At 38.8% G+C, this 22,740-nt stretch overlaps 3 protein-coding genes across 4 annotated transcripts; 1 reads left to right on the top strand and 2 right to left on the bottom strand.

Annotated features, from left to right (window-relative positions):
- Nucleotides 1-26: 26 nt before the first annotated feature.
- crata (carnitine O-acetyltransferase a) lies at nucleotides 27-8,792 on the bottom strand. The gene is made up of 14 exons (XM_057326880.1): nucleotides 8,621-8,792; nucleotides 7,709-7,987; nucleotides 7,452-7,570; nucleotides 6,768-6,821; nucleotides 6,507-6,672; nucleotides 5,535-5,709; nucleotides 5,184-5,362; nucleotides 4,803-4,903; nucleotides 4,582-4,701; nucleotides 3,702-3,824; nucleotides 3,487-3,622; nucleotides 2,979-3,041; nucleotides 2,493-2,630; nucleotides 27-1,553 (listed from the first exon to the last, which is right to left on the bottom strand). The coding sequence occupies exons 1-14, from the start codon at nucleotides 8,645-8,647 to the stop codon at nucleotides 1,497-1,499; spliced, it is 1,737 nt and encodes a 578-aa protein (XP_057182863.1). The 5' UTR covers nucleotides 8,648-8,792; the 3' UTR covers nucleotides 27-1,496.
- Nucleotides 8,793-9,212: 420 nt separating this feature from the next.
- Nucleotides 9,213-17,221, top strand: ptpa (protein phosphatase 2 phosphatase activator). Of its 2 annotated transcripts, none has more exons than XM_057327603.1 (10): nucleotides 9,213-9,289; nucleotides 9,886-9,995; nucleotides 10,078-10,167; nucleotides 10,291-10,416; nucleotides 10,821-10,938; nucleotides 11,716-11,815; nucleotides 12,094-12,218; nucleotides 12,524-12,624; nucleotides 14,307-14,414; nucleotides 15,508-17,221. In XM_057327603.1, the coding sequence occupies exons 3-10, from the start codon at nucleotides 10,096-10,098 to the stop codon at nucleotides 15,580-15,582; spliced, it is 825 nt and encodes a 274-aa protein (XP_057183586.1). In that variant the 5' UTR covers nucleotides 9,213-9,289; nucleotides 9,886-9,995; nucleotides 10,078-10,095; the 3' UTR covers nucleotides 15,583-17,221. The 2 variants fall into 2 exon arrangements, with proteins under 2 accessions (XP_057183586.1, XP_057183580.1); XM_057327597.1 differs by having other exon boundaries at nucleotides 10,081-10,167; nucleotides 15,508-17,219.
- Nucleotides 17,222-19,290: 2,069 nt separating this feature from the next.
- On the bottom strand, nucleotides 19,291-21,508 carry ier5l (immediate early response 5-like). The gene has a single exon (XM_057361665.1). The coding sequence runs from the start codon at nucleotides 21,350-21,352 to the stop codon at nucleotides 20,444-20,446; it is 909 nt and encodes a 302-aa protein (XP_057217648.1). The 5' UTR covers nucleotides 21,353-21,508; the 3' UTR covers nucleotides 19,291-20,443.
- Between the last annotated feature and the right edge of the window lie 1,232 nt (nucleotides 21,509-22,740).

The following is a 22,740-nucleotide window of genomic DNA, read 5'->3' on the forward strand; positions in this document are numbered from 1 at the left end:
CCCTATAACAACAACAGCTTGACCCTGTCTCTGGACCACATCTGAAACAGGCTTAGAGCTGTAGAGATTCATGGGTCATTTTACTAAATAAGTACTGACAGTCTGTAAAAGTGAGTTTTGGAATACAACATTTTGACTATACTGTCAAAACACAGCTGAATGACCAATTTTTTAAAGGTAATTTTGAAAAGAATTGTTTGCTCTGTAACACTTTTGCAGAAACCAAGTGCTTTAGAGAATTCCCACAACAACTGGGGGAATTTGCTCTGAACGCTTCAGTGTGGTATTTTCAGTAAATAATTCAGCTTGAATAGCAAGCTCAGGCCTGGCCTTTTCTGAAACAGACATTAGAGACCGATTCTGTTGCTTGTCATTTGAAAAAAATCCCAAACTTTATTTTGTGCTCAGCAATCGCCCAAAGATTTGCCTTTGTATTTCACTTACCCACTTGTAGGGCACAGTCAGCATTGTGAAAATGAAAAATAATATCTCTTCTGATTTGTTATATCACACAATTGAGCTCAGGTTAATAGTCCAGTGGGGCGTCAGTGTTCAGACAGATATGAATATAGCAAATGCAAGTAGGAGCTCAATTGTTTGAATATTGCATATGAAAACAAAATATCATCTATAATATTCAATTCCAAGAAAATACAACTGCTAAACCAATACAATGTTCTCTCAAAGTCAAGTTATCTGAAAATCAATACATAAATCCCATTAAACGAGGCTCAGAATTTGTGTCCATACTGGTTTGACTATACCTGTGGGCCAAATGTTGAAAAATGTTTCAGTATATTTGTAAGGACAGCCGAACATTGACTTATAAGAACATTAGAAATGGTCGTCATCATTTGCAATAGGCATAACAGGTCACCAGGTTTCAGCTGAGCTTTACGTACTGGGTATGAAAGCCAGAAAAGACTTAAATAACTTTATATTTATCAAAAGCATTTTATTGTGCAAATTACAGTAGTGTAGTTAAGAACTACAAAACCAATGCTTTAAAAATGTCAGTATTTACATTATGGCATTTAAAACAGTGCTTAACAATGCACACACAAGTCGATCATTTTTTCGTAATTTGTTACATTTAATCTCTTCCAGAGAATTATTTTCTTACCAAAATGCCCAGCTACGTATATCTGGTACATTGTATTGAGAAAACTATACCAAATAAAAAACAAAACATAAATCAGCAAAACCTGAGCACATGAACAAAGTTTAAGATTATTCAGGCCACTGAACATTCATGAAGTCCAGTCAACTTCAGTCTTAATAACATACAAAACAAAAGTCTCTTCTTGTCGAGTGCTCAATGAAATGTCAAAGTGTCCTTAAAGCTTGGACTTGGGCGTCTGCTCCAGAAGGGTCTTCATGTCTATGAGAGCGTCCTCTAGAGCCTGGGCCATTTGTGATGCATTTGTGTCCTTACAGCTGTTGAATGCAGAAACAGAGTAATTTATGTGGGATTCCATGGGGTTGTAGCACACGCCTTAACCGTCTGGTACCACAGGACCGAAGCACATCACACAGTCTGTTTTAGCTGGCACCTGGGTGAGTTGGAGAGAACAGAAGGAAGGGAAGAGACAATAGTGAAATTATGTGGTTAGCAGATAGTTTTATCCAAAGCAACTTACAGTACAGGTTTATGTTTAAGCAGCTTGTGTGTTTCCTAGGAAGTGAACCCATGAGCTAGGCACTGCAAGTGCAATAATCTATCAGTTGAGCTAAAGCAACTCTACTTAGTCTTATTTAAGATGAAAAAAATGTTAGATATTTTACAACTAAATAATGACTGAAGATTTGAGTAACAATTGGGTATTTAATATAAGACAACAAAAACTCTAGATTTTTAATAACAGATGATATGCTTAACGTTTATTTTCTCTATTGTCACCTCTGTTTAAAACATAAAACTGCAGGTTACTTTACGTACTTAAATGTAAAAATGTAAAATTGCACTTGACAGCTCAACTAATAAATCATTACTATAAGCTTATCGTTGCAAATTAGTAGCATTTTTATGTCCTTACTTAAGTATTTTTGTTTATTTTTAACCAAAAATGTAATAGACTGTAGTTCTAAAGCTGCAATCCGCCCAACTTTTTTTGGTTAAAATAAAAAAAGTAATTGAGCTAGGACATTAACAATCATTGTTGAAAACTACCTTATCACTGTTCACAACTGTGAGCTTATCTTAGAACAATGATTTATAATTCGAGTTATTTTTTAAACAAATTTTATGTTTCAAACAGAAGATGAAAGATTGACAAGTTGGTAATTGTTGAACTGTAACATCAAGGGTAGACGCATCACTTTTGCCCAAAGGTTTTTGTGTACAGGACAGTACAACAGTTCAAAAGTACAGTACATTCACTGCTTTGCATGGACATATTGCAATGGGTCCAATGACATGCAGTACAGATTCACCTGTTAGAGGACACAGACCCTGAAGGAAGGCTTATAATAAAAGCACTTTTGGGCAGTACCTGGCTGGTGGAGAGGTTGTAATGTAGCGCTACAGCATACGAGGTATCCATGAATATCTCAGGCAGGGCAGCCAGGTCCTCAATAGCCTGCAGTTTCAATCCAAGCAAATGTCTGTCGATGGCTTGACCCTGGACCGCCTGGGTATATGCAAACATAGGACGAAGACAGCAGAGTGTAACAGCACACAAACAGTGACTGATACAACATACATACTGTAGTAAAATATTAAAGGTGGGGTAACCGATTTACGAATTACGCTTTAGACAACCGAGTCAGGCCGAGTACCAAAACAACCTTGTAGCCAATCAGCAGTAAGGTGCACAGTGCACAGGACAGACATTAGCCGAGCCGAGCACTGACGAAAACGAAAGATGGGGGTAGGGGTGTGTTTGTTTTGGTGATTTGAACATCAACAACGGCTAAGAGAAATTGGACACCCCGCCTTTAATGATGGACTAAACATCCAGTAGTGTGCATTTACTCACCATGTCTGTATAAGCTCTGTGTGCTTTAATGGCTTTCTCCAGTAGCGCCACCTTCTCTGTGTTCTGTCAATCGAAATTACACTGTCACTCAAACAGGAAATATATCATTCCTATATGGTTTCAAATCTCAGCTCATATGTTCTCCCTTACATCATATTTATGATGACGATGTTTGCTTATGCAGAAGTACAGATGAAAACACTGTGAAAGTCACCGTCAGCTACAGACAATGCTTGTAATACAGTCTTTCAGCTAATGCCATTGATAGTTAAAGGGTGAATATGGTTTCAACTTAAATGTTTACTAAAAACAGACAAATGAGAAAAAAAAACCTCTTTCTTTCTCTCAACAGGTAGTGGTCTAGCTTTTGCTGAAACTAGTAACTTTGTATTAGCACCTATTGTATTATTGCTCCTGTATGACATATCACTTATTGCTCCCTGAACTCTCTGTAAGTCGCTTTGGATAAAAGCATCTGCTAAATGACTAAATGTAAAAGTGAACCCACCTGTTTAGTCGGGTCATCCATGGCCTTTGCGAACCTGGCCGAGTCGATAGATGTGGAGCGAATGGTGTCTGTGCGGCCCAGTCTGAACATGCGGAGAGAGGCGCTCTCGTAGGTTGGACAGCAGCGCTTGTACATCCTGAACATTGAACTTACTAAATGAGCTGAACTGATTATTACAATAACAACAAATTGATTTTGCAGATTTCAAGGTTTACCTGTAGTACGCCAGCTGAAGGGCCATCTGAATAAATGCATCGGGGCTCATCTTCTGTGACTTTGGGAAATTTTTGCCAAAATGGGAGAATACATTGACTTTCATATCTAAGTCATGAACCATACTGCAAATAAAGAAACAAGAATTCATATTTGAAGACGGCGTCTCCAAAGATTTGGACTTCAATTTTTTCATCATTTACTCACTCTCATTATAAAACTGTATAACTTTTGTTCTTCTGCAGAATCCAAAAGAAGATATTTTGAAGAATGTCGGTAAACAAATATCATTGCCCTTCCTGATTTCCACTGTATGGAGACAAAACCACTGAGACATTTCTTAAAATGTCTTCTCTTGTGTTACACAGAAGAGAGTCATAAGGCACTTTCCGACCGGATAAGTTTAGGAACAAAGTTCCGAAACGAGTAAAGAGGGCTGTCCTATGCAAACTAAGTTTTCCGATTGCATTCGCACCGGCAAAAGGAACTATTTAGTGATGTAAGCCGGTCAACAACGACATCATCTAAGTGCGCCCGTCAAACAATGACAAGCAACAGAATGATGGCGGATGCTGTGATCGGTGCAGTGTTCGGCCAATCATCGTTTGCTTACGTCACGGGCCGTTCCTATCCTGCTGGTTTAGACCCTGCCTCGGAGAAGGAGCTTAAATGTTCCTCCAAAAAGGTTCTCCCGAACTAAAATTCCAGCCGACACAACAAAAAGCGAGTACTTCTGACAAATACAGGCTTTGAATTATATGAGGGTGAATAAATGATGACAGTACTTTCATTTTTATGTGAGCTATCCCTTTAAAAAACTACACACATAAAACGAGAAATGCATTTTGGTCTTTCTGTGGGAAGAATTTCTCAGCTTCTCACATGTTCATGTTTTGTTTGGCCTCCTCAATGTCATTTTTGATCTCCGGTGTGATGTTGAAACGAAGTTTCTGAGGCATACGCAGTGGGACCATCGGAGTACGGACCATCTCTGACTTCTTACTAAACAAATACACCAAAAAAGATCATTCTACTAATTGTTTTGGGAATAAACAGTCCTAGCACAGATTAAATCAGTGTTAGCCTTTTATTTATAGCCTTACGTGTATTCCACCACATGGTCAAGCAGTGCAACTATAGGTGGGCCTTCAGCAGGGGCGTGTTCATAGATCATTCCACACATCCCATCTTCTCCAATAATAAACTACAAGTACATCATTTGAAGTCACAGATTAGATTCTTGTAGAGTCTCAAAGTTCTTATCATGTGGTAATATTTTGTAGTATTTTCCTGGGGCGCTTCTAACTTTGCTCATGTGTTGTGTGTGATTTTCTTTGTCAAGTCTTCTCACAGCTGAGCTTCAAACACACCAATGGAACATGCATACAACATTTGTAATGTACCTTTAATAAAGCATTTGAATAAAGATTGAATATGTGAATAACGCACCACTACTGTACTGTACATTAACTGGTAGGACTTACCTGCAATGTTTTGTCAAACCAGCGATTGCCACTGTTCCACCTGCTGCCCCCTCCATGCAACATCTGAACTGCAGCTCGAGTTGGGTACATGTCATCAGATGTGCGTGGCATCGGAGCTTCCAGACAAATTGTGAAAATGCTCTTCTGAATGGCTCTCACTGACTCTTTATTAGTCTTGTCTGAAATTAATCAAGAAAAAAATGAAGAATTTTAATAGAAAAATGCATGCAAGTCTGTAAAGTTACTTAATAATGACAGTATTTTCAGGAGAACAGCTCAGCATTTTCATTAACCGCTGAAGCCACTAATATGCTGTGGTAAGGACACAAAGTGTTGGCAGATATCGCTCACCCTTCATGAGGTTGTTGTAGGCTTTGCCCCAGCTGTTGCGGTGGTTGGAGGTGAGGATGCCAATAGGCTCTTTGTTGGTCTGCAAAGAGGAGTTCCAGATCTTCTCCAGCTGGATATAGATCTGATCGACTGTCAGTGGTGTGCCATCACTGTTGTACACATCCAGCAAGAAAAACTTCAAAAATGTAAAGGAAAGGCAATAATGATTATAAACATTCCCAACAGGAAGTGGATTTGACAAATAAAGCCACAGTTCACCCTAAAATAAAAAATAAAAATTACACTGCGTCTACACCGGACACGACCGGTGCGACACGACAAAAGACATTAGAAACGCATTAGAACACATTATAATTTACATTTTGTCCACACTGGATGCGGCATGCGTTGCGCCTGTCGCGTCCGGTGTAGACACGGTTTTAGGGATGCACGATAAATGATCGGCAATATCGTATCGGCTGATAAATGATCGTTTTTAATGTTATAGGTATCGGCCGATAATAAAATTTAGACCGATAAATTATAACCGATAAATTATTAATCATTTTCTCTGGTTAAACCACTTCAGTTTCACGCTGCTCACAGTTAAAATACAGTACAGTACTTTTTGTCATGATCATTCACTTACTTGTATAAGCAAAATATATATTTATGAATTATGCATCCCTAATTAAAATTCAACCTTATGTCAATCAAAATCTGTATGATTCTTACTTCTGTGGAATACAAAAGAAGATATTTTTAAAAAATGTCTTAAAGGTTTTGTGTCAATACAATGAAAGTCAATAAGGTCCCAAATGGTTTGGTCACCAACATTCTTCAAAATATCTTCTTTTGTGTTCTGCAGAAGAAAGCAAGTCATGCTGATTTTGAATGGCATGAGGGTGAGTAAATGAAAGAATTCAAATGTTTTGGTTAAACTACACCTTTAACAAACTTCTGCGGTCCTGGAGGTGTGTAACAGGAACTGACCTGAAAGTTGTGCACTACAGTGATATGTGTGGGGGACTTCTTGTCCAATGCGTAGTTCACCACGGTGTCTCTCTTTGTTCCAGGGATTCGGCAGGATGAAAGCACCTGATAATACTGGTTCATACAAAGTTGCTTTCCACCCAGATACTCCACTGGCAAGGTTTCACTGATAAATTTGGAAAAACATGGACCCATGTGAATTTAATAAACATATTCATTGTCATTCAAACGCTGCAAGGGAAGAAAAAGAATGTCACTTACTTGTCAATCATGGTCTTGAAATCTAAAACCCCTGCGATCAATTTAGCAGCATATCTGTAAAAAAAGACAAAGACTAATGTTAACTAAGCCTTTTAAAAGCCATTTTAAACACACCTTGTAGCTGATCTGTTGGCAGTTTCACTTGCCATTTGCAAAACATTTGAATCTGGTTCAAAGGGTAAGGCTGGCTTCAGGCCAGCTCTTTACAGGCAGCAACAACCTGCACTCTTCGCAAAGCTCAGCTTGGCAAGAGAGGGTTAGTCTGTACAAAGGTCACTTTTATGGGTAACTGGTGTGCCTCACCATGCAGCAATGTTATTTTGTGTGTCAAATCTGGCACTGCCTGTGAATTCGGTTCAGGTAAAAACCTTTGTATTCATGTTGAAATACTTGAATAATATTTAATATAAATGTCTGAAACGTTTTGTAACTGGCTAAGCATGGTGCTAGCAATACCGAACTCATGGGTATGATACTTATAGGCAATGCACATTCTGAAAATCTATAACTTGTAAGTTACTTTGGATAAAGCACCAAATGTAAAATGAATGCATGGGTATTAGGTTAAGTGGCACATACAAGTAGACATTTGGTTTTAAAGGACACAGTGTTTGACCAACTAAATGACTCATGTTAAAATTTGTTGACTATTTCGGATGGTACATGTAGCCACATTGACCTGACCTCATTTGACCTTGACGGTCACTGAACTCTAGACGAGGAAGGACGACCCCAGGACTTGAATGTATAACAACAGGCATCCGATATTCCAGGTAGGCTGTTTGCAACCACCAATCAGAAAGCTAGCAATGGGAGAGTAGCAGAGATAAAGATAAAACAAGAATCCAAAAGACGTAGCTGTAATAGAAAAAGGTTTTAGTTATGTGCCCCATCACACAAAGCATCTCCTGACTACCCAATCCATCTCCACAAGGTTTTACCCAGTTCTCAATCTTCTTCGCTCGCCCTTCCAGGCCCTTTTGAAGTCGTTCTCCAACTCCACCTGGCTTCTGAAACTCCTCCACCAGTTTCTGGGTGTGATTCAGCTCCTCTGGTTCTATGACGGGGTCCAGGACAGCAAGATAGCGATCGCATGTCTGTTGCAGGGGCGGCACTGGTAGCTTAGGGAGACTCTCCTGGTGTGCCAAGTAGCGTCCGGCGATCCGTGTCACCGACACTGGCTTTACCAGGCTGGAGGGTTTGACCATACCAGCCTTCACCTGAAAACACCCAAGATGATGTAACAATTATTTATCAGTCTATAGATCATAAGAGACTGATCCATTCACAGCTGATCCACTGACAGAGAAGGAAAGCTATATTGTACAGACAATACAAGTTTATAGCATTTGTCTCTGAGATATAATTATATTCATACAAAAGGTGCCATAAGATATACAACAAGTACACAAATATAGACCAAGCAAGAGAAATCTCAAAATGCCTATAAATAACTATCCATCTCTAAATAACTGGACATGAAAGTTTGCGGAATGAAAGTAATCAGATACGACGAGTCAGTGGTGCACGTGACAGTAACGCAACATGTTATAACAGTCTTGATGCTCCTGTCATTAACAACCTCAATCATTTTGTTACAGTTGTCAAGACCCCTTACACACAATACGACCAACTCCATGCAGTGTTTAGACGATGTCAAATGGACATGGCTGAAATTCATCGACTGATAAACCCGATCTAATCGATACTTCCTATTTCTTTTGCTTTTTACTGCCATAAACACTCCGCATGTCTATAAACATTTAACATACATGATGATACATCGACAAAATGTCAGTTGTTTACGTCTCTTAAAAAAGACCAAAACCTGCCCATAATGGCTGTTTACTCACCATAGTCCTGGCCACAGTTCCCAACATAACGTAAGTTCACTAAAACGCCCCCAAATCAGAAAGGCCTTAGAGGAGGGACACAGATCCGCTGAGTACGGCCAGAGTCCACTGGGTGAGTGAGACCTACATATAAATTCTCAGCGCCATCATGGCTGCGCTGGTGTACTTTACCGCTAGACGGCGAGCGCGCGCCCTAAACAAAAGCCACGCCCAGTCCGTTGCGTCATCATTCGTTCAGCTTAATCAATATTTATTGATAATATTTTGATGTATTTATTTAAGGTGTAAGAATATGAGTAAAATGGCTACTTAAGTCTGATCCCATAAAGTCTCGTTTTTGTACACCAAAAATGTCACTTATATACAGTCTGCCTTGTCTTAACCAACTAAAACAATGTGAAAATGCAATGGACCGATTATTTTAATAGTTGCAAACTGAAGCAAAGATATAGTGTGAAGTTAAATGTATTTACAACATTATTTTCGAAATATTTTACTGTATTTTGCTGTTTATAAGAAATTATTTGATAGATGTTCCGTTTCAGTTACAACAGGCGCATTTTCTCAAATTTTATATTTTATTTTGACAGGCGCGAAAGTGCCGATGAGAATTGAACGGTCTTGTTTTCATGTTCGTATTAAACATGGCGGAGACCGAGCAGCCGTCAGGTAACTCGTTTCAGTCATATCTTCATTTAAACACGGATCATTCTAAAGCGAAAATACTAATGGGACATACTGATTATATAGTTTGTTACAGAGCATCTCTGGTCCAAAATAGGTGTGCGTACGTGCAAAAAAAAAACGCGCTTCGCTACGCTTCTTCAAATGAATCGATGGAGTCTGACAACCCTGTGCTGTGGCGCATATGACGCTTATTACACTTTTAGGTCAAATTCTCCTCTCGATTACTCTGTTCTTCTTATAGGATTCGCTTAAGAAAACCATTCGGTAAATAATGTTTAAGAAGTCATGGGCGTGTAAAAAATACTTTTAAACTTAGCTAACCAACACTTTATCTTTAGAGAAGACTAGACCTTTATGTCAGATTTGAAAATATCACGTCAGGAATTGTATATAATAGGGATGGTAGGTTTCTGTTGAAACCGTTCGGCTCATATGATATATCGCTGACTGTAGAACAAACGTTGTGTTTGTAGGGTCTATTCTAACGTTTGAATAAATTCTTCAGTTGTTATATGACTTGATCAAAGCCTAAATTTAACACGCTCATCAGTTCATTTATGTTTGTTTCGCTTGCACAGGCTCCTCTCATGAGGATGACAAGTCTCCCAGTCATGTCAGCTTCAACTTTATGGTGCCAAAGAAGGAAATCAGTATGGTCCCTGATATGGGCAAATGGAAAAGATCACAGGTATAGCATGCAACCAAAGTCACATCTTTTTTGTGTCACGTGGCAGATTAGCTCATGTTTGTGCTGTCCTGTTATGTGTAAGTAGGCATATGCAGACTACATGGGATTCATTCTAACCCTGAACGAAGGTGTGAAGAGAAAGAAACTTACCTGTGAATACCAGGTGTCTGAGGTGAGTCATGTTGTCCTGGTGATCACTACACTGCAGTATTTTTATCTGTGTTGTTGCTGATAATACATAGAAAATTCATTGATCAGTGTTTATAATTTTGCTTGTATGCTTTTTTGCTGCTAGACAGTGGAGAAGTTACTCAATATGTTGGGAACGCTGGATCGCTGGATCGATGAGACGCCACCAGTTGACCAGCCTTCTCGCTTTGGCAATAAAGCTTATCGCACTTGGTATGCCAAACTAGACCAGGTAAGCATTCAGTTTGTGACCTGGAGCTTCATGCATATTCATTTGCTCTCATTTTTTCTATGTGATGTACATGGCCAGTGTTTACCTTCAAACTCTGTTAACCTCTTTTGGAATTAATTCTTGACTTCTGGCAAAAGGGGCCAAGAAAGGCAAACTATAAGTTTACAGTACAGTCAAAATCAGTCTGTTTCGTCTTCATTCAACAGCCAGTTCTTAAAGTAAACGATTACAATGTTCAAGACAGATACCAATACTAACTGAGTGTAGTATTATTTCCCAAATTTACTCTCGTTTTGCAGGAGGCTAGAGATCACAGTGCAGTGTTTAAATGAGGGAACTAGTCATGTGTTTACTTTTGCATAGTACTGTAACAGTTTCAGAGCAACAGGTTTGTTTTTGTGCAGGAGGCGGAGTCTCTGGTCACTGCTGTTCTCCCATCAGACCGTCAAGATGCGGCTCCAGAGATAGCCGTGTACCTGAAGGAGTCTGTAGGCAACTCTACCAGGATTGATTATGGCACAGGTTTGTTTGTGTGTATACAATGCATATGTTATGAGGGCATCTCTGTGTGTTCCTAGTCTGTTGTAAAGATATCTGAGATTTATGTATTATTTATTTACATTTATTCATTTGGCAGACGCTTTAGTAGGAGTAGGAGAGCATATAAACATTTTGTCAACACGCTAGTTTACAAGGCCATGCTACTAGGGGGATTAAAGCTGGAGTAAGCAAAGGAGAGAATGAACAACAAGATTTATTTTGTTTTTTAGACAGACAGTTATTGGTTAGTCAAATAAATGCGGAACAGGTATGTTTTGAGCTGTTTTTTTAAAGTTGTGAAGGATGCTGCATTTCGGGTGGAGGCTGGTAGTTCATTCCACCACAGGGGAACCGAATGAGTAAAGGTTTTGCAAGCGATTTGGTGCCTCGCTGTGATGAAACAACCAGGCGTCGCTCATTTTCAGACCGAAGATGACGGGAGGTGATGTAGTTTTACTAAATAAAAATAATCAGCAAATATACATGAACTACGCTTTAAAAATACTCCGCACCAGTGTTTTTATGAGAATATATCTAAAGGTCAGAGATTGAATGCTGGTTTTAGGAATTCCCACTAGAGGGTGCTGTTGAAACACCAATTTGATTGAGACAACAAGTTATGAAGATTTTCCAATGTGTTTTGTTTGATCATTTTCTTTTATATCCTATTTACAATCAAAAGCTACCTATAAAAAGTAGTAATTGTGTTATTAAAATGTGTTAAGCATGCGTGTTAAAAAACAGTATGTGTGTGTGCAGGTCACGAGGCCGCATTTGCTGCTTTCCTCTGCTGTCTTTGTAAGGTGGCAGCTTTGCACCCGGACGATCAGCTGGCCATCGTATTTAAAGTGTTTGACAAGTTGGTGGATCTTCCTATGTTGATTTTTGTTTTTAATGTAACGCGCAATGTTATCGCATCTATTAATCGTTATCAAACAAAATAAGTTCTTTATTAAACCAGTATAATTGATTACCAAAATCAGTGGGTTAGCACAACATTGCTGATTTTTAATTTTTTAACACTTACTGTGATTTTAAAATGCTTTTACAATGTGGTTTCATCATATTGGTAATAGTTTGATAAGGGTTGTATAAACTCATATACACCTAAACATGCGCTGTGATCGACTGGCTTAGGTATCTATGTGTGATGCGCAAACTCCAGAAAACGTATAGGATGGAGCCAGCTGGAAGCCAAGGTGTATGGGGTCTTGACGACTTCCAGTTTCTTCCCTTCATATGGGGAAGCTCACAGCTTATAGGTAACTGTTTAATTTATTTTGGCAATTTTACGTTTAGATTTATCAATGTCTGTTGCTGCATTGACTCCTGGTTTATTCTTTAATAAGAGATAAATGTTTTTTATGCATAGGTAAATAAAAATGAGGCTTTAAAAGTGGGACAAATCAGCTCACCAAGAATATTTTATTACTATGAAAGTTAGCCCTGCCTGAGCCAAATCAATTACTGTATTTTAGATGGTCAAATCCTTATTCACTCTAGCTGGGAGACACCTGGTGGTCACATTGAGTAACTATGTTGTGTTAATTAACCTTTTGTGCATTAGACCACCCAACCCTGGAGCCCAGGCACTTTGTGGATGAGAAAGTTGTAAACGAGTACCACCAGGACAACATGTTTCTCGATTGCATTAAATTCATCAATGAGGTGTGTATGGCATGGCAACCTCTTACAATTTTTATTTAAATACGAAGCCTATTTTTCCCATTGATGTGAGGTTGCAGCACACAATTGCCCTCAATGTACTTTCAACATCCAGTTTTAGACCAGATTGGGGCACACATTTATTTGATCAGAGATTGGATGACTCTGGTGTATACACAAAAAAATGTATTCAAATAAATATATAAAAATGTGGCCTGGTATATGGTTTGTGAACCCTGGTATGTTTTGATTCTCATACGAAGACAGTTTCTGTATCTATTTCAATATTGTTCGCTAGCGAAGTCATTTTATTTATTAAGCTGTATCATTTAGTGAAACAGCTTGAACAGAGACTTTCAGGGATGGGAGAGAGTTGCAAACAAACTCTTGTTCGGACCAAGCAGTCTAAAAAGTTTGAAAGCGACCTGTAGCTGTCTGTCTGTTTCTCTCTCTTAGGGAGGTTGTGTTTGGACTCCACTCACATGAGTCATTTCCTTCCTTCCCTCCACGTTGTTGTGAATCACTACTTGGGGCCCCTAGGGCCCACCCCCTCCTTTCTCTTTCCTTTCCTCTCTCTCTTTTTCCACTCTTCTTTTTTTCTTTTTTCTTTCCCTCCATTCCTCTACGAGAGGCTAGTGGGTCACTGGAAAGTCCAGCATGATGAGGGCAGTCTGAGAATCTGTGTGTGTGTGTGTATGAAAAAAAGCCACACAACTCTACCATTCATAAACTTCTCTTTCCCAAGGGCAGCCCCCCCGCCCCCTTCCTTGTAAATTCTAATGAATAGCCTCATAGTACAGTGACTTGATGGTGATAATCACATTACAAATATTACAGTATTATTAAGAATCCGTTTCTGATAACCCCAGTATTATGTTTGAGCATATGCTATTGATATTCTTTTTATTAAATAACTGGGCAGTTTTATGTTGATAAACTCCCAGTTTAGGTAATTTTAGTGGGTTTTAGTGGCTCTAGTATGATAGTATAAGAGTTGCATATTATTTAATATGTTTGACTTTAATGTTTTTATAGTTAACTAATAGTAGAAACAACCACTTTCATAAACACAGTTATATTGATGTTTACTTGCTGCTGTGTTGAACTCATGTAATTGCTAAATTCAATTTAATCCCCTTGATTTTTCTTTGTCTGTTTTTTCTGTTTCTGTACACTTTGTGTATAGTCAACTTTGCAAGGTTATATGTGCATGCAGTTCTAAAAGAGCTTTTCTGGGTTTTTGCTTGTTTGAGCTAAGAGTTTAATCTTTCATTATCTTTATTATGAATAAACAATATTTTAATGTAATTACGCTATTAACTACATTTATTATTAATCCATGATAAAAATATAATAAAAATTATTCCAGGGGTTTTGCATGATTTCCGTACACCTGAGATCAGTAAGGAAAAAGCAACACAACTTTGTATTTTTTATGATTTGCTTTTGTGCCATTGATAGTTGAGTATAGGGATGGCGCTTCAGTTTTGCTTTTTTACTAATTGTACGTTTTAGTACCATTTGCATTGTACAAATTTATATGAAATCTCAAAATAGTTACACATCCCTGTGAGACCAGGCTTGGATTTCATATTGCTCCAATCCATCTTTTAGTTTGCAAATTTTGTCCTAAATTTGCGTCATCTTACATCATATTGTTCATGTTTTTATGTTCTGTTCTTCAGATGAAAACAGGCCCTTTTGCTGAACACTCTAACCAGCTTTGGAACATCAGCGATGTTCCTTCCTGGTCCAAAGTCAATCAAGGTCTCATAAGAATGTACAAGGCAGAAGTAAGTATCATGGTATGATGAAAACTATGACAGCAATACAAGCATAGTGTGATACTGACTCAGTTGGTAATAAACACTGCCGGTTAAAAAGTAGGATTGTAAAGCTTCATCTAGTTTCACTGTCATTTGAACAGAATCTGAAATACTGGACAAGAAAGAGTTAATTGAGTAAGCATGTGTGTTTGGGGGAAGAACAAAGTGCCCCACCCCCTCATCCAAAGCCCACATCCTGTGTTGTTGAGAAGATGCCTGTGTTCCCTCCCCCTTCTCTCCCCTGTGCAGAGCAGGGCTGAGGGGCCAGTCTGTCTGCAAATTCCCCTCCTCCTCCCCTCTCTCTCTCACCCTCTCTGTCTTTCCCCACCCCCGTATATATCACACTCTTGTTCTCTCTCTTTGACTGTGTTAGCCCAGTGTGCCAGGGACATATGACTTTTGCAAAAGCTTAGAGATAGTATCAAAGTTACAAAATGTGAAGTTATATTTTTATTTATCTTATAATAATGCACATTGACATTCAGTTATAAAACACACAATTTGACATTCTTATATACTGTAATACATGCTGAGACACTTTACTTTCTTGCTTCCATTAGTCTCTGATGCAACCTGTCCAATTTATTCAGAGTTTTACATTATATCAAACCAGAAACTGCTTTACACATTTACCTTTACCTGGAGAAGACCTATGACCTTGTAGTTACCCTACTATTACTAGTGTCAATTTATTTGAGTCTTCCCTTTTAAAATAAAACAAAGATATTTTACTACTAACGTAGAAAAATGTTGCAGCAGGAAATAAACACTTAAACACATAATAAACACAATAAACACTCCTAACGTTGTGTTCACTGATTTGTCTAAGTGTTACATGTATAATTGGACACAATTGTGTTTTGTATGTGTTCACTGTCGCTTGAGTCCACAAAAAGGTTTTTGGGATAGAAAGCCATGAGATATTATTTTAGTTTCTTGTTTTGTGTCTTATTCAACTTGCCATGGCAAATGTAGCAAATCTTTTGAAATGTAGCAAATCCATTCACTTGCAGCAGACGTTTTCTGATACAAACCAACTCCCTTTCTGTTGCGCTTACAGTGTCTAGAAAAATTCCCAGTCATCCAGCATTTCAAGTTTGGCAGCCTGCTTTCCATCCAGCCAGTCAAACCGTGAGAGACAAGAAGAATACACACGCTGTCAGTGAGCACCACCAAAACTCCCGACTTCATATGAAACCTCTTCAGTCCCACTCAACTCCTATTTACAAACCGTAATGTGCATCTTCTACTCCAGAGGTACTTTGTTTTGCTCCTGAAGATCTACTTTCCTCTATAGTTCAATTCCAACCCTGCTTTTAATACACCCTAACTATAATTTTGGTGTGAAACCGGAGACCTTGATTAACCGGTTCAGGAGTGGTTGAGTTGAACTATAGTTTGCAGGTTCAGGTCTTCAGGTTCAAGATGGAACTGCCCCGTTCCACAGAATCTACAAGATATGCATATGACGTAGACCCCACCTCTGATGGCGATACCGCGCAAATCCTAATTGATGCAAGTTGTTTGTATAGCTTGTATTCATTGGATCTGTTTCTTGCAAGCAGGAAGTCAAACTGCTCCTCAGACACCGTGAACTCTCTCGATGCAGTCATGCACACACATTTTCATCTGGATTGGCATTTATATTTATGTATGTGTAAGTAAATAACAGAAATTGTCACAATGAATGGTTTAAGGCTTGGTTTTGGTTTATTGTGCAGGGTTCCATTTTCAAAGATCTGCAACAACTGAACAAAGATGTGTGTCTCAGAAAGCACTTTTACTGAACCTATTAGTGTAAGTTGTTGTTCAGTTATCAGGCATGTATTGGCTGTAAATGATTTCGCTAAAAGTGTCATTTTACCTGTGTAAAAAGACAATAAGTTGTCAGCCATTTACGTCTCACTTTATTTTGCTATGCCTAATTCATTTACATTCAACTGAAAAAAGTACAACTGCAAAACAATGGCATTGCGTGTATATATGTTACCGAAAGTTTTAGTTGATACTGAGGGTTTATAGTTTTTACAGTTATTTGTAGCTAATTCCGTAGACTTCTATTTGACAGGTTAAAGCAAAAAAGCGATTCAGCCATCATGCTAAAGTAGCATGAATTTTATTTAATTTCTAAACTGTGTTCTTTGTAAATAAATGGTTTGAACATATTTCAAAACCCGCCAACAAAGACTATGATCACTCTACAAAGAACAGTCAGTGGTTGAGTCTTTACTAAAAATACATAAACGGTCCAAATCTTTTGATACACGACTGCTTTAAGAAATGGGAAAAAATAAATAAGAATGCAATTTTACGTAGACACGTGATGATGGATGTCCTGGATTACAAATTCACACAGATTACAAGTTTTTTTAAAATGAGAGTAACGTTGAAACTATCCATTATTAGGCCAATCTAAACCCTGTTTATTTATTTTAAGGACCTGGGTTAAACATTTCAAGATCTTTCCTAGAGCCTGGATGACTTTTTAATTGTAGGATAGAAGATTACAGTGGAAAAATAAAATCTACAGTGCTTTTATAAAGTGACAAAAACGTCTTGTCGGTGTTTATAAAACAGTATTTATTTTACTCCGTATAAATCATATGGTATTTTTCTGTTGTAACAATCATTTTATTCTGCCTCCCTGACACATTTAAGTTTTAACTTAAACCTTTTTTGTGGCTATTTGCAGAGGCTTTCAACAAATAACGTTGATTCAACCTAACCCTTTTATTTAATGTATTACCAAATAATTAAAATGTGTTCCCTCATTGCAACGTCATACAATCTACAAATAAGTGAACTTCCTTGAATTTCTAGGAAAATTATGTGATGACAAACTGATAAAAACAAAGCTTGAATGCACGCTTATGATAAAAGCATCTGCTAAATGCATAAATGTAAATATCTCTTTTTTTTTTACAGTAATTTAGTATCTTGCTATTTCAATTGAGATTTTTTAAAACCTTTTATCTACACAGTGATGTACTGTGTAACTTCAGCTACAGTGTAGGTAGGAGCACAGAAGGCTCTATATTTTGAGTCGAGTCATTTTCATAAAGAAGGCAAATTTAGCATCTGCCCAGTCACTGTCATCCAACCGCCTCCCTGTGAAACTCAGCGCAGCTTGCTGAGTAACTGACACAAACGCAAACGGCCGAATTTACCCTTCCACCGCATCCCCCCAACCCATTCAGTTGTATTCAAACGCAGGCTCCATTGCTGAGTTCAACAGGCGCAGATGACATAAAATAAGATTAAAGTCGTGCCTTTGATGTATTTGATGTTTCAACCGAGCCCGTCTCACAAGGAGCTGCTCATTATGGGAACGAACTGGGTAAACAAAAAGCATATTTAATATGTATCATGTACACCGGTTAACGGAACAAGCGCTTTCTGTGTTTAATGTACTTCATTGGTGTATAATTGATGGGGCACGGATCCTTCTAAGGCGTTAAATGAGAAAATATCTCCATTAATTTCATGCACGCGCTGTCCGTGGTAGCATTTCCCGCCGTCGCCACGCGGAGGAGCTCGCCATACACCAAAGACTACATTGTACCTTGCCTGACAAAAAAATAAACGAATGCACAAAAGGTCTAACGCCTTTTGGAAAATATATTTAGCAGTGTTAACTTAGACATTTTTCCCAGATATTCAGATCCGATCAGTAATGAAGTAAACTCTTTTCCACTCGATGTATTGCCGAAATTGATTTAACCTTGTTGAATCATCCGGCTATTTAACGGACGTGTCTCTCGCAACAGAAACCAAGCTATATGCAACCGTATTACACATTAGCACGGTTTTCCGATACCTGGCCATAATATACATAATACACCGTGCGACCGAATTACCTGCGGTATTTAAATATGCGCAAAGCAGCTAAATTAGTCGTCGAAAATAGCCAACATAACGACTGGATAACAGCCTATGTACGTTGGACGTTGATGGTGTCGGGTGTACTGCGGTATCTCAGATTGAGAGGAGTCGAGAGGTTTCGGCTAGAGATGAGAGAGAGAGAGAGACCAGAGAGAGGACAGGGAGGGGAGGGGTGGAGGGGGTTGCAGGGAGCAGCGGATTCGAGGTCAGCCCGAGGTGCCGCTACATAGGCGCTCTAATACCTTCATTCATTGATTTGAAGAACACCACCATGTGGCATACAGCAGAGATAACACAGTCTGCAACTTTAGCAAGAGTTTCTGGCTAAAAAATGAGCGTGCCTTGAACACAGTGCCCCCCCCAACAGAACGTGACGTGTCTCAGGCAATACAGTGTAAACTAAGATTGTTTCAGGGCAGTTCAGAACTTTTTTTTACACATTTGATTATATTATCTTTGTTTCAACACCATGTTTTAGCTTTTTAATGGTCTTATTCTCATATATGGAAAATACTCTCTTCTCATTAGTCTGCCTATTCTTGGCCTGCAGGTTACAGTGTAAAATCCCACCGGCCATGGCATACATCTAAAATTAAATTTCACGTGTTCCAAAAACAGGTAAACAATGGTGTGGATATTCATTTGGGATTTAAAGTTTGCCCATGCATTTGAGCCACTTTTTTGTGGTCAATTTAGAGAGCTTACTATTTAGTTTTGTTCCAGCTTATGAATTCTACCTTAGATGTTCAAAACAGCCATATGGCAAAGAGCTCACTGTGAGCAACAGCTGTACAAATGATGTTGTGCAAGTATATAACCATTTAAATGTTATATTGTAATAACATTTCTAATATGTAATGTAAAGCTCCCAATAACAACAACAGGCCTACATTTCAAGGCAGCTGTGAGTGAATTCTTGGTTTATGAAATGGTGCAAAAGAGGAACAGAGGCAAATCAAAGTAAGTTTCATTTTTTATTAAGGTTATAAATTTTAAACAAATACCTTCTAAAACAGTTTTACCCGGTGATATACAATTTAATATGCACAAAAATACAAGAATACCAACAAAATATGGAGAATACGTCTGAAAACGTCTTTAATTCATTACACATAGTGCTTATATAATGTGAGGACGTATGGCTAATTTATGAGATTGCCTTTTTAGAACAAAAGGTCTAACTTTGTAGAAAATAAAATCAAACCCACAAAACCAAGCAAATGCTGGCATCATGAATTACTGTGAAGGCTAATTAATCAACTTTTTCTGGCTGATAACATTTCGGCGTGCATTGTGGGAGTTGTAGTGTTAATTAATGGCCCCAACGTTCAGTGTGATGAGGTGAGTGGCATAGGCGAACTACAAACATACTCAGAGGAACTGGAGCTGTAGGTCAGTGCAGTCAGCAAAACGCACCAGTCTTTGCCACTTTCAACAACACATTTCATAATACAGAAAAACAACAAACTAGACAGGGTGGGGGTTAAAATATTGCACCTTCATTAGCCTACGTGATTGCCTTGTCTGATATAACAAATGTTGTCTGTGTCTCTTCCTGTAGCTCTACATTTCCGTAAGCACGAGCTCAGATAGTCTTGTTGTTAGAGCCTTTCTTACTGAAACTGGTACGGTAAAATGTTATAAACGTGTTATCTGATGGCTGAGAACACTGTGCAGCGGTAGGCTATTCCGTTTGCAGCCTGTTATTCCCAACATTACGTGGGTGATGTCATTTGACAATATATCTTTGTAAAAGTTCCTTGTGAGAGAAACTGGGAAAGGGGAGGAAAACAGAAACAATCCTCGAGCAAAACATTCAAAGACTTTCCATGTTTGTGGCCATAGCTAGCTAGCAGTCTGCGGTGGGTTTAAGGCAACGAAATTCAACTTCGTTAGATTAGTTCAACCTTTAAAACGTGTGTAACATCGACATTTGTTTTAAAGGATACACCACGAGTGGCAGGCTACAACCACTGTTCGCCTCACCCCATAAAACGAAACTAAAAACAAACCAAATAAAAACGCTTAAATAACTTTCTTGCAAAAATAAAAGTCAATTTGTCTTAGACTTTGTACAATTTCGTAAAGTATCTGCATTCTCATTAACCACTGAGTCAAAAAGCTACAATAGCTCTCGTCCAAGCACCTAAACTCGCCAGGGCTTGTTTGCTACAGAACTGTCCGTTTAAGGCTTGCTCCAAGTCCGCTTGTCTGCTCACTAGTCCCGTAAACCCCGATCCGAAGATCGAGATGAGATTGGAAATGTTCGATGTGTCCAGTGGCTCTGTGCACGCGTATGAGGAGTCCTCGAATTTCGCTCTTTTGCACGGCGTAAAATCCGGTACCTCCTCGATCTCGGACACGTAGTAACCAAAGTCAAGCTTGCGTTTCTTGGCCGGGCTCTGTGCGTCCTGGCAGCACTGTTGGAGCGAAGCGCAGCAGTCCTGATGCAAATACCCGCTCTCTACTGTTGTAACGACATGCGTGTCCAAATCGAGCACTGTAGTTTTGTTGCAGTGCATGCTATTTACTGGCGAAAAGTCACAGTTGGATACGGGGTAGGCTTCCGCACAACAGCTTCGGTAAAATGAAGGATCCGGAGACTTGCAGACCTCTTCGCTTTGGAGAGGTATGGGCACCGAACACGCGCTGGTGGGCTGGATGTGCTGCACCGGGGAAGCTTGGTGACTGACGGGCAAGAGCGCGCCGCAGAGGCTCGGCGATTCGTTCATGCTACCGCAGCAGTCCACTGTCTGTTCCTCGCAGTCCTCCACCAAATCGAGGGGGTTTAGCTCCTGGATCTCGTTGCAGACGGTCATCACCTCCTCGTACTGTTGCATCCTGTAGATCTCCGCGTACTTCTCGTTCATGTACACTTGCCTGGCGTTCCTCAGCACGTAAGAGACCAGTAGGTTTTTATGCAGCTTGATTCCCCCTCTCTGCGTACGGGAGTTGTGGATTTTCCGTAAAGAAATTGAAATTAGACTTTGTGCATCCACTGCACACTCCATGGTGTTGATCATGCTCGGGTTCGTGATGTTTTCCCACCTCTCCGACGGAGAAAACAAACTTTATTTTAGTCAGAATCACGATATTTCGTTCGGGGACGCAGACTTAAGTCAGCCCTGTGGAGAAACATTGAACGCGGTCGCTTCTGCCTCACCATGAGATCGTAGGCAATCATTAGCCTGCGCCTGCTGCCATAGTATATATATGGCGAAGAAGTTTCCGCCCACTTTGTTTTCAACCAAACAGAGGCCGAGAATATCATTGAGTGGCAAGTAAATCCCACCCATAGGTTTCGATCTTGTCCAATCAGAAATAGGCGGTTCTTCTGTGCTATTCAAATTCCAAACTGACTTTACCAAACAGGAATGTTCTCATGAGGCGCATTGTAGTGCGCGGTCTTGTCATGTGCGCTACTTGAGGGATGAGAAACAAATTCACAGAAACAATTTGTGTAAAAGGTACAAGTATTAAAAATAGTAAGTTAATACAACATGTATTACAACACCTTGTATTTGTTACAACACTCTTGCCTCACAGTTTTTATCAAACAAATTTAAAATGAAATGTACTCGGTTTTTAGAAAGCAACATTTTAACCTAAATATAACGTCACAACATAGCAATAAATACAACCCTTGGTTACAAATAATGTAAATATTTAAGAGAAAGACTACATAAGAAAGAAAGACTATAGATGTAACAGAGGTTTCAACTTCACACTGAATACTAAGTAGTAATATGTATACAGCAAAATCGCCAGTGTTAAAAAAGGTCAAGAGTGTGATTGTAAAAGGTTGAGAGTGTGGATTATATACACTGTGTGTGTTAATTTGACTTTTTTAACATTGGGGATTTTAATGTTATAGAAAATATCTACACCTATTGAATAAAAATCATGCAAAGACATGCATGCAGATATTCATTGTGAAGTGAACATAATATTATTGTTAATAATTAATTTGTTGTTTAATTTAATTTGAAAATGGTTCATGTTTGTTAAAGTATGTTTAAATATAATTGGGGACATTTTAAATAAACATTACATTTATAGTGTACATTTTATGTCAATAAACATAAGAAAGTGAAGTTTTTAAATACAGTTAAGGTTCCATATAAATTAGTGCATCTGGGTTGATATTTACAAAGATATTCAAGTTTGCTCAGAAGCTATAATCTCAGCACAGATACTGACAGTATCTGATACCACGTTGGCAGCTAAAACGTATGGGTTCAGTTCCTTACTTGAATGTAATTTACTTTGGATAAAAGTATCTGCCCAATGTGTAAATAGAAATAAGCAAAAATCCCAGAGTCAACGAGTTACATGCAGCTACTGTTAAACTGATGTATCCAGAGTTGCAGAACAGACTATTCTGCAGACTTTCACAAAGGACTGTGTCATA

This window comes from Triplophysa rosa, linkage group LG2, assembly GCF_024868665.1.
Source record: "Triplophysa rosa linkage group LG2, Trosa_1v2, whole genome shotgun sequence".
NCBI classification, from domain to species: domain Eukaryota; kingdom Metazoa; phylum Chordata; class Actinopteri; order Cypriniformes; family Nemacheilidae; genus Triplophysa; species Triplophysa rosa.

Coding starts and splice junctions, on each gene's coding strand:
- crata (XM_057326880.1), bottom strand. CDS start 8,647: ATGTTGGGAACTGTGGCCAGGACTATG. Junction 5,710..6,506: donor CTGTAGTGCACAACTTTCAG/GTCAGTTCCTGT, acceptor ACATTTTTGAAG/TTTTTCTTGCTGGATGTGTA. Junction 3,623..3,701: donor CTTCAGCTGGCGTACTACAG/GTAAACCTTGAA, acceptor TTCAATGTTCAG/GATGTACAAGCGCTGCTGTC.
- ptpa (XM_057327597.1), top strand. CDS start 9,250: ATGTTCGTATTAAACATGGCGGAGACCGAGCAGCCGTCAG. Junction 10,417..10,820: donor GGTATGCCAAACTAGACCAG/GTAAGCATTCAG, acceptor GTTTTTGTGCAG/GAGGCGGAGTCTCTGGTCAC. Junction 14,415..15,507: donor TAAGAATGTACAAGGCAGAA/GTAAGTATCATG, acceptor TTGCGCTTACAG/TGTCTAGAAAAATTCCCAGT.
- ier5l (XM_057361665.1), bottom strand. CDS start 21,352: ATGATCAACACCATGGAGTGTGCAGTGGATGCACAAAGTCTAATTTCA.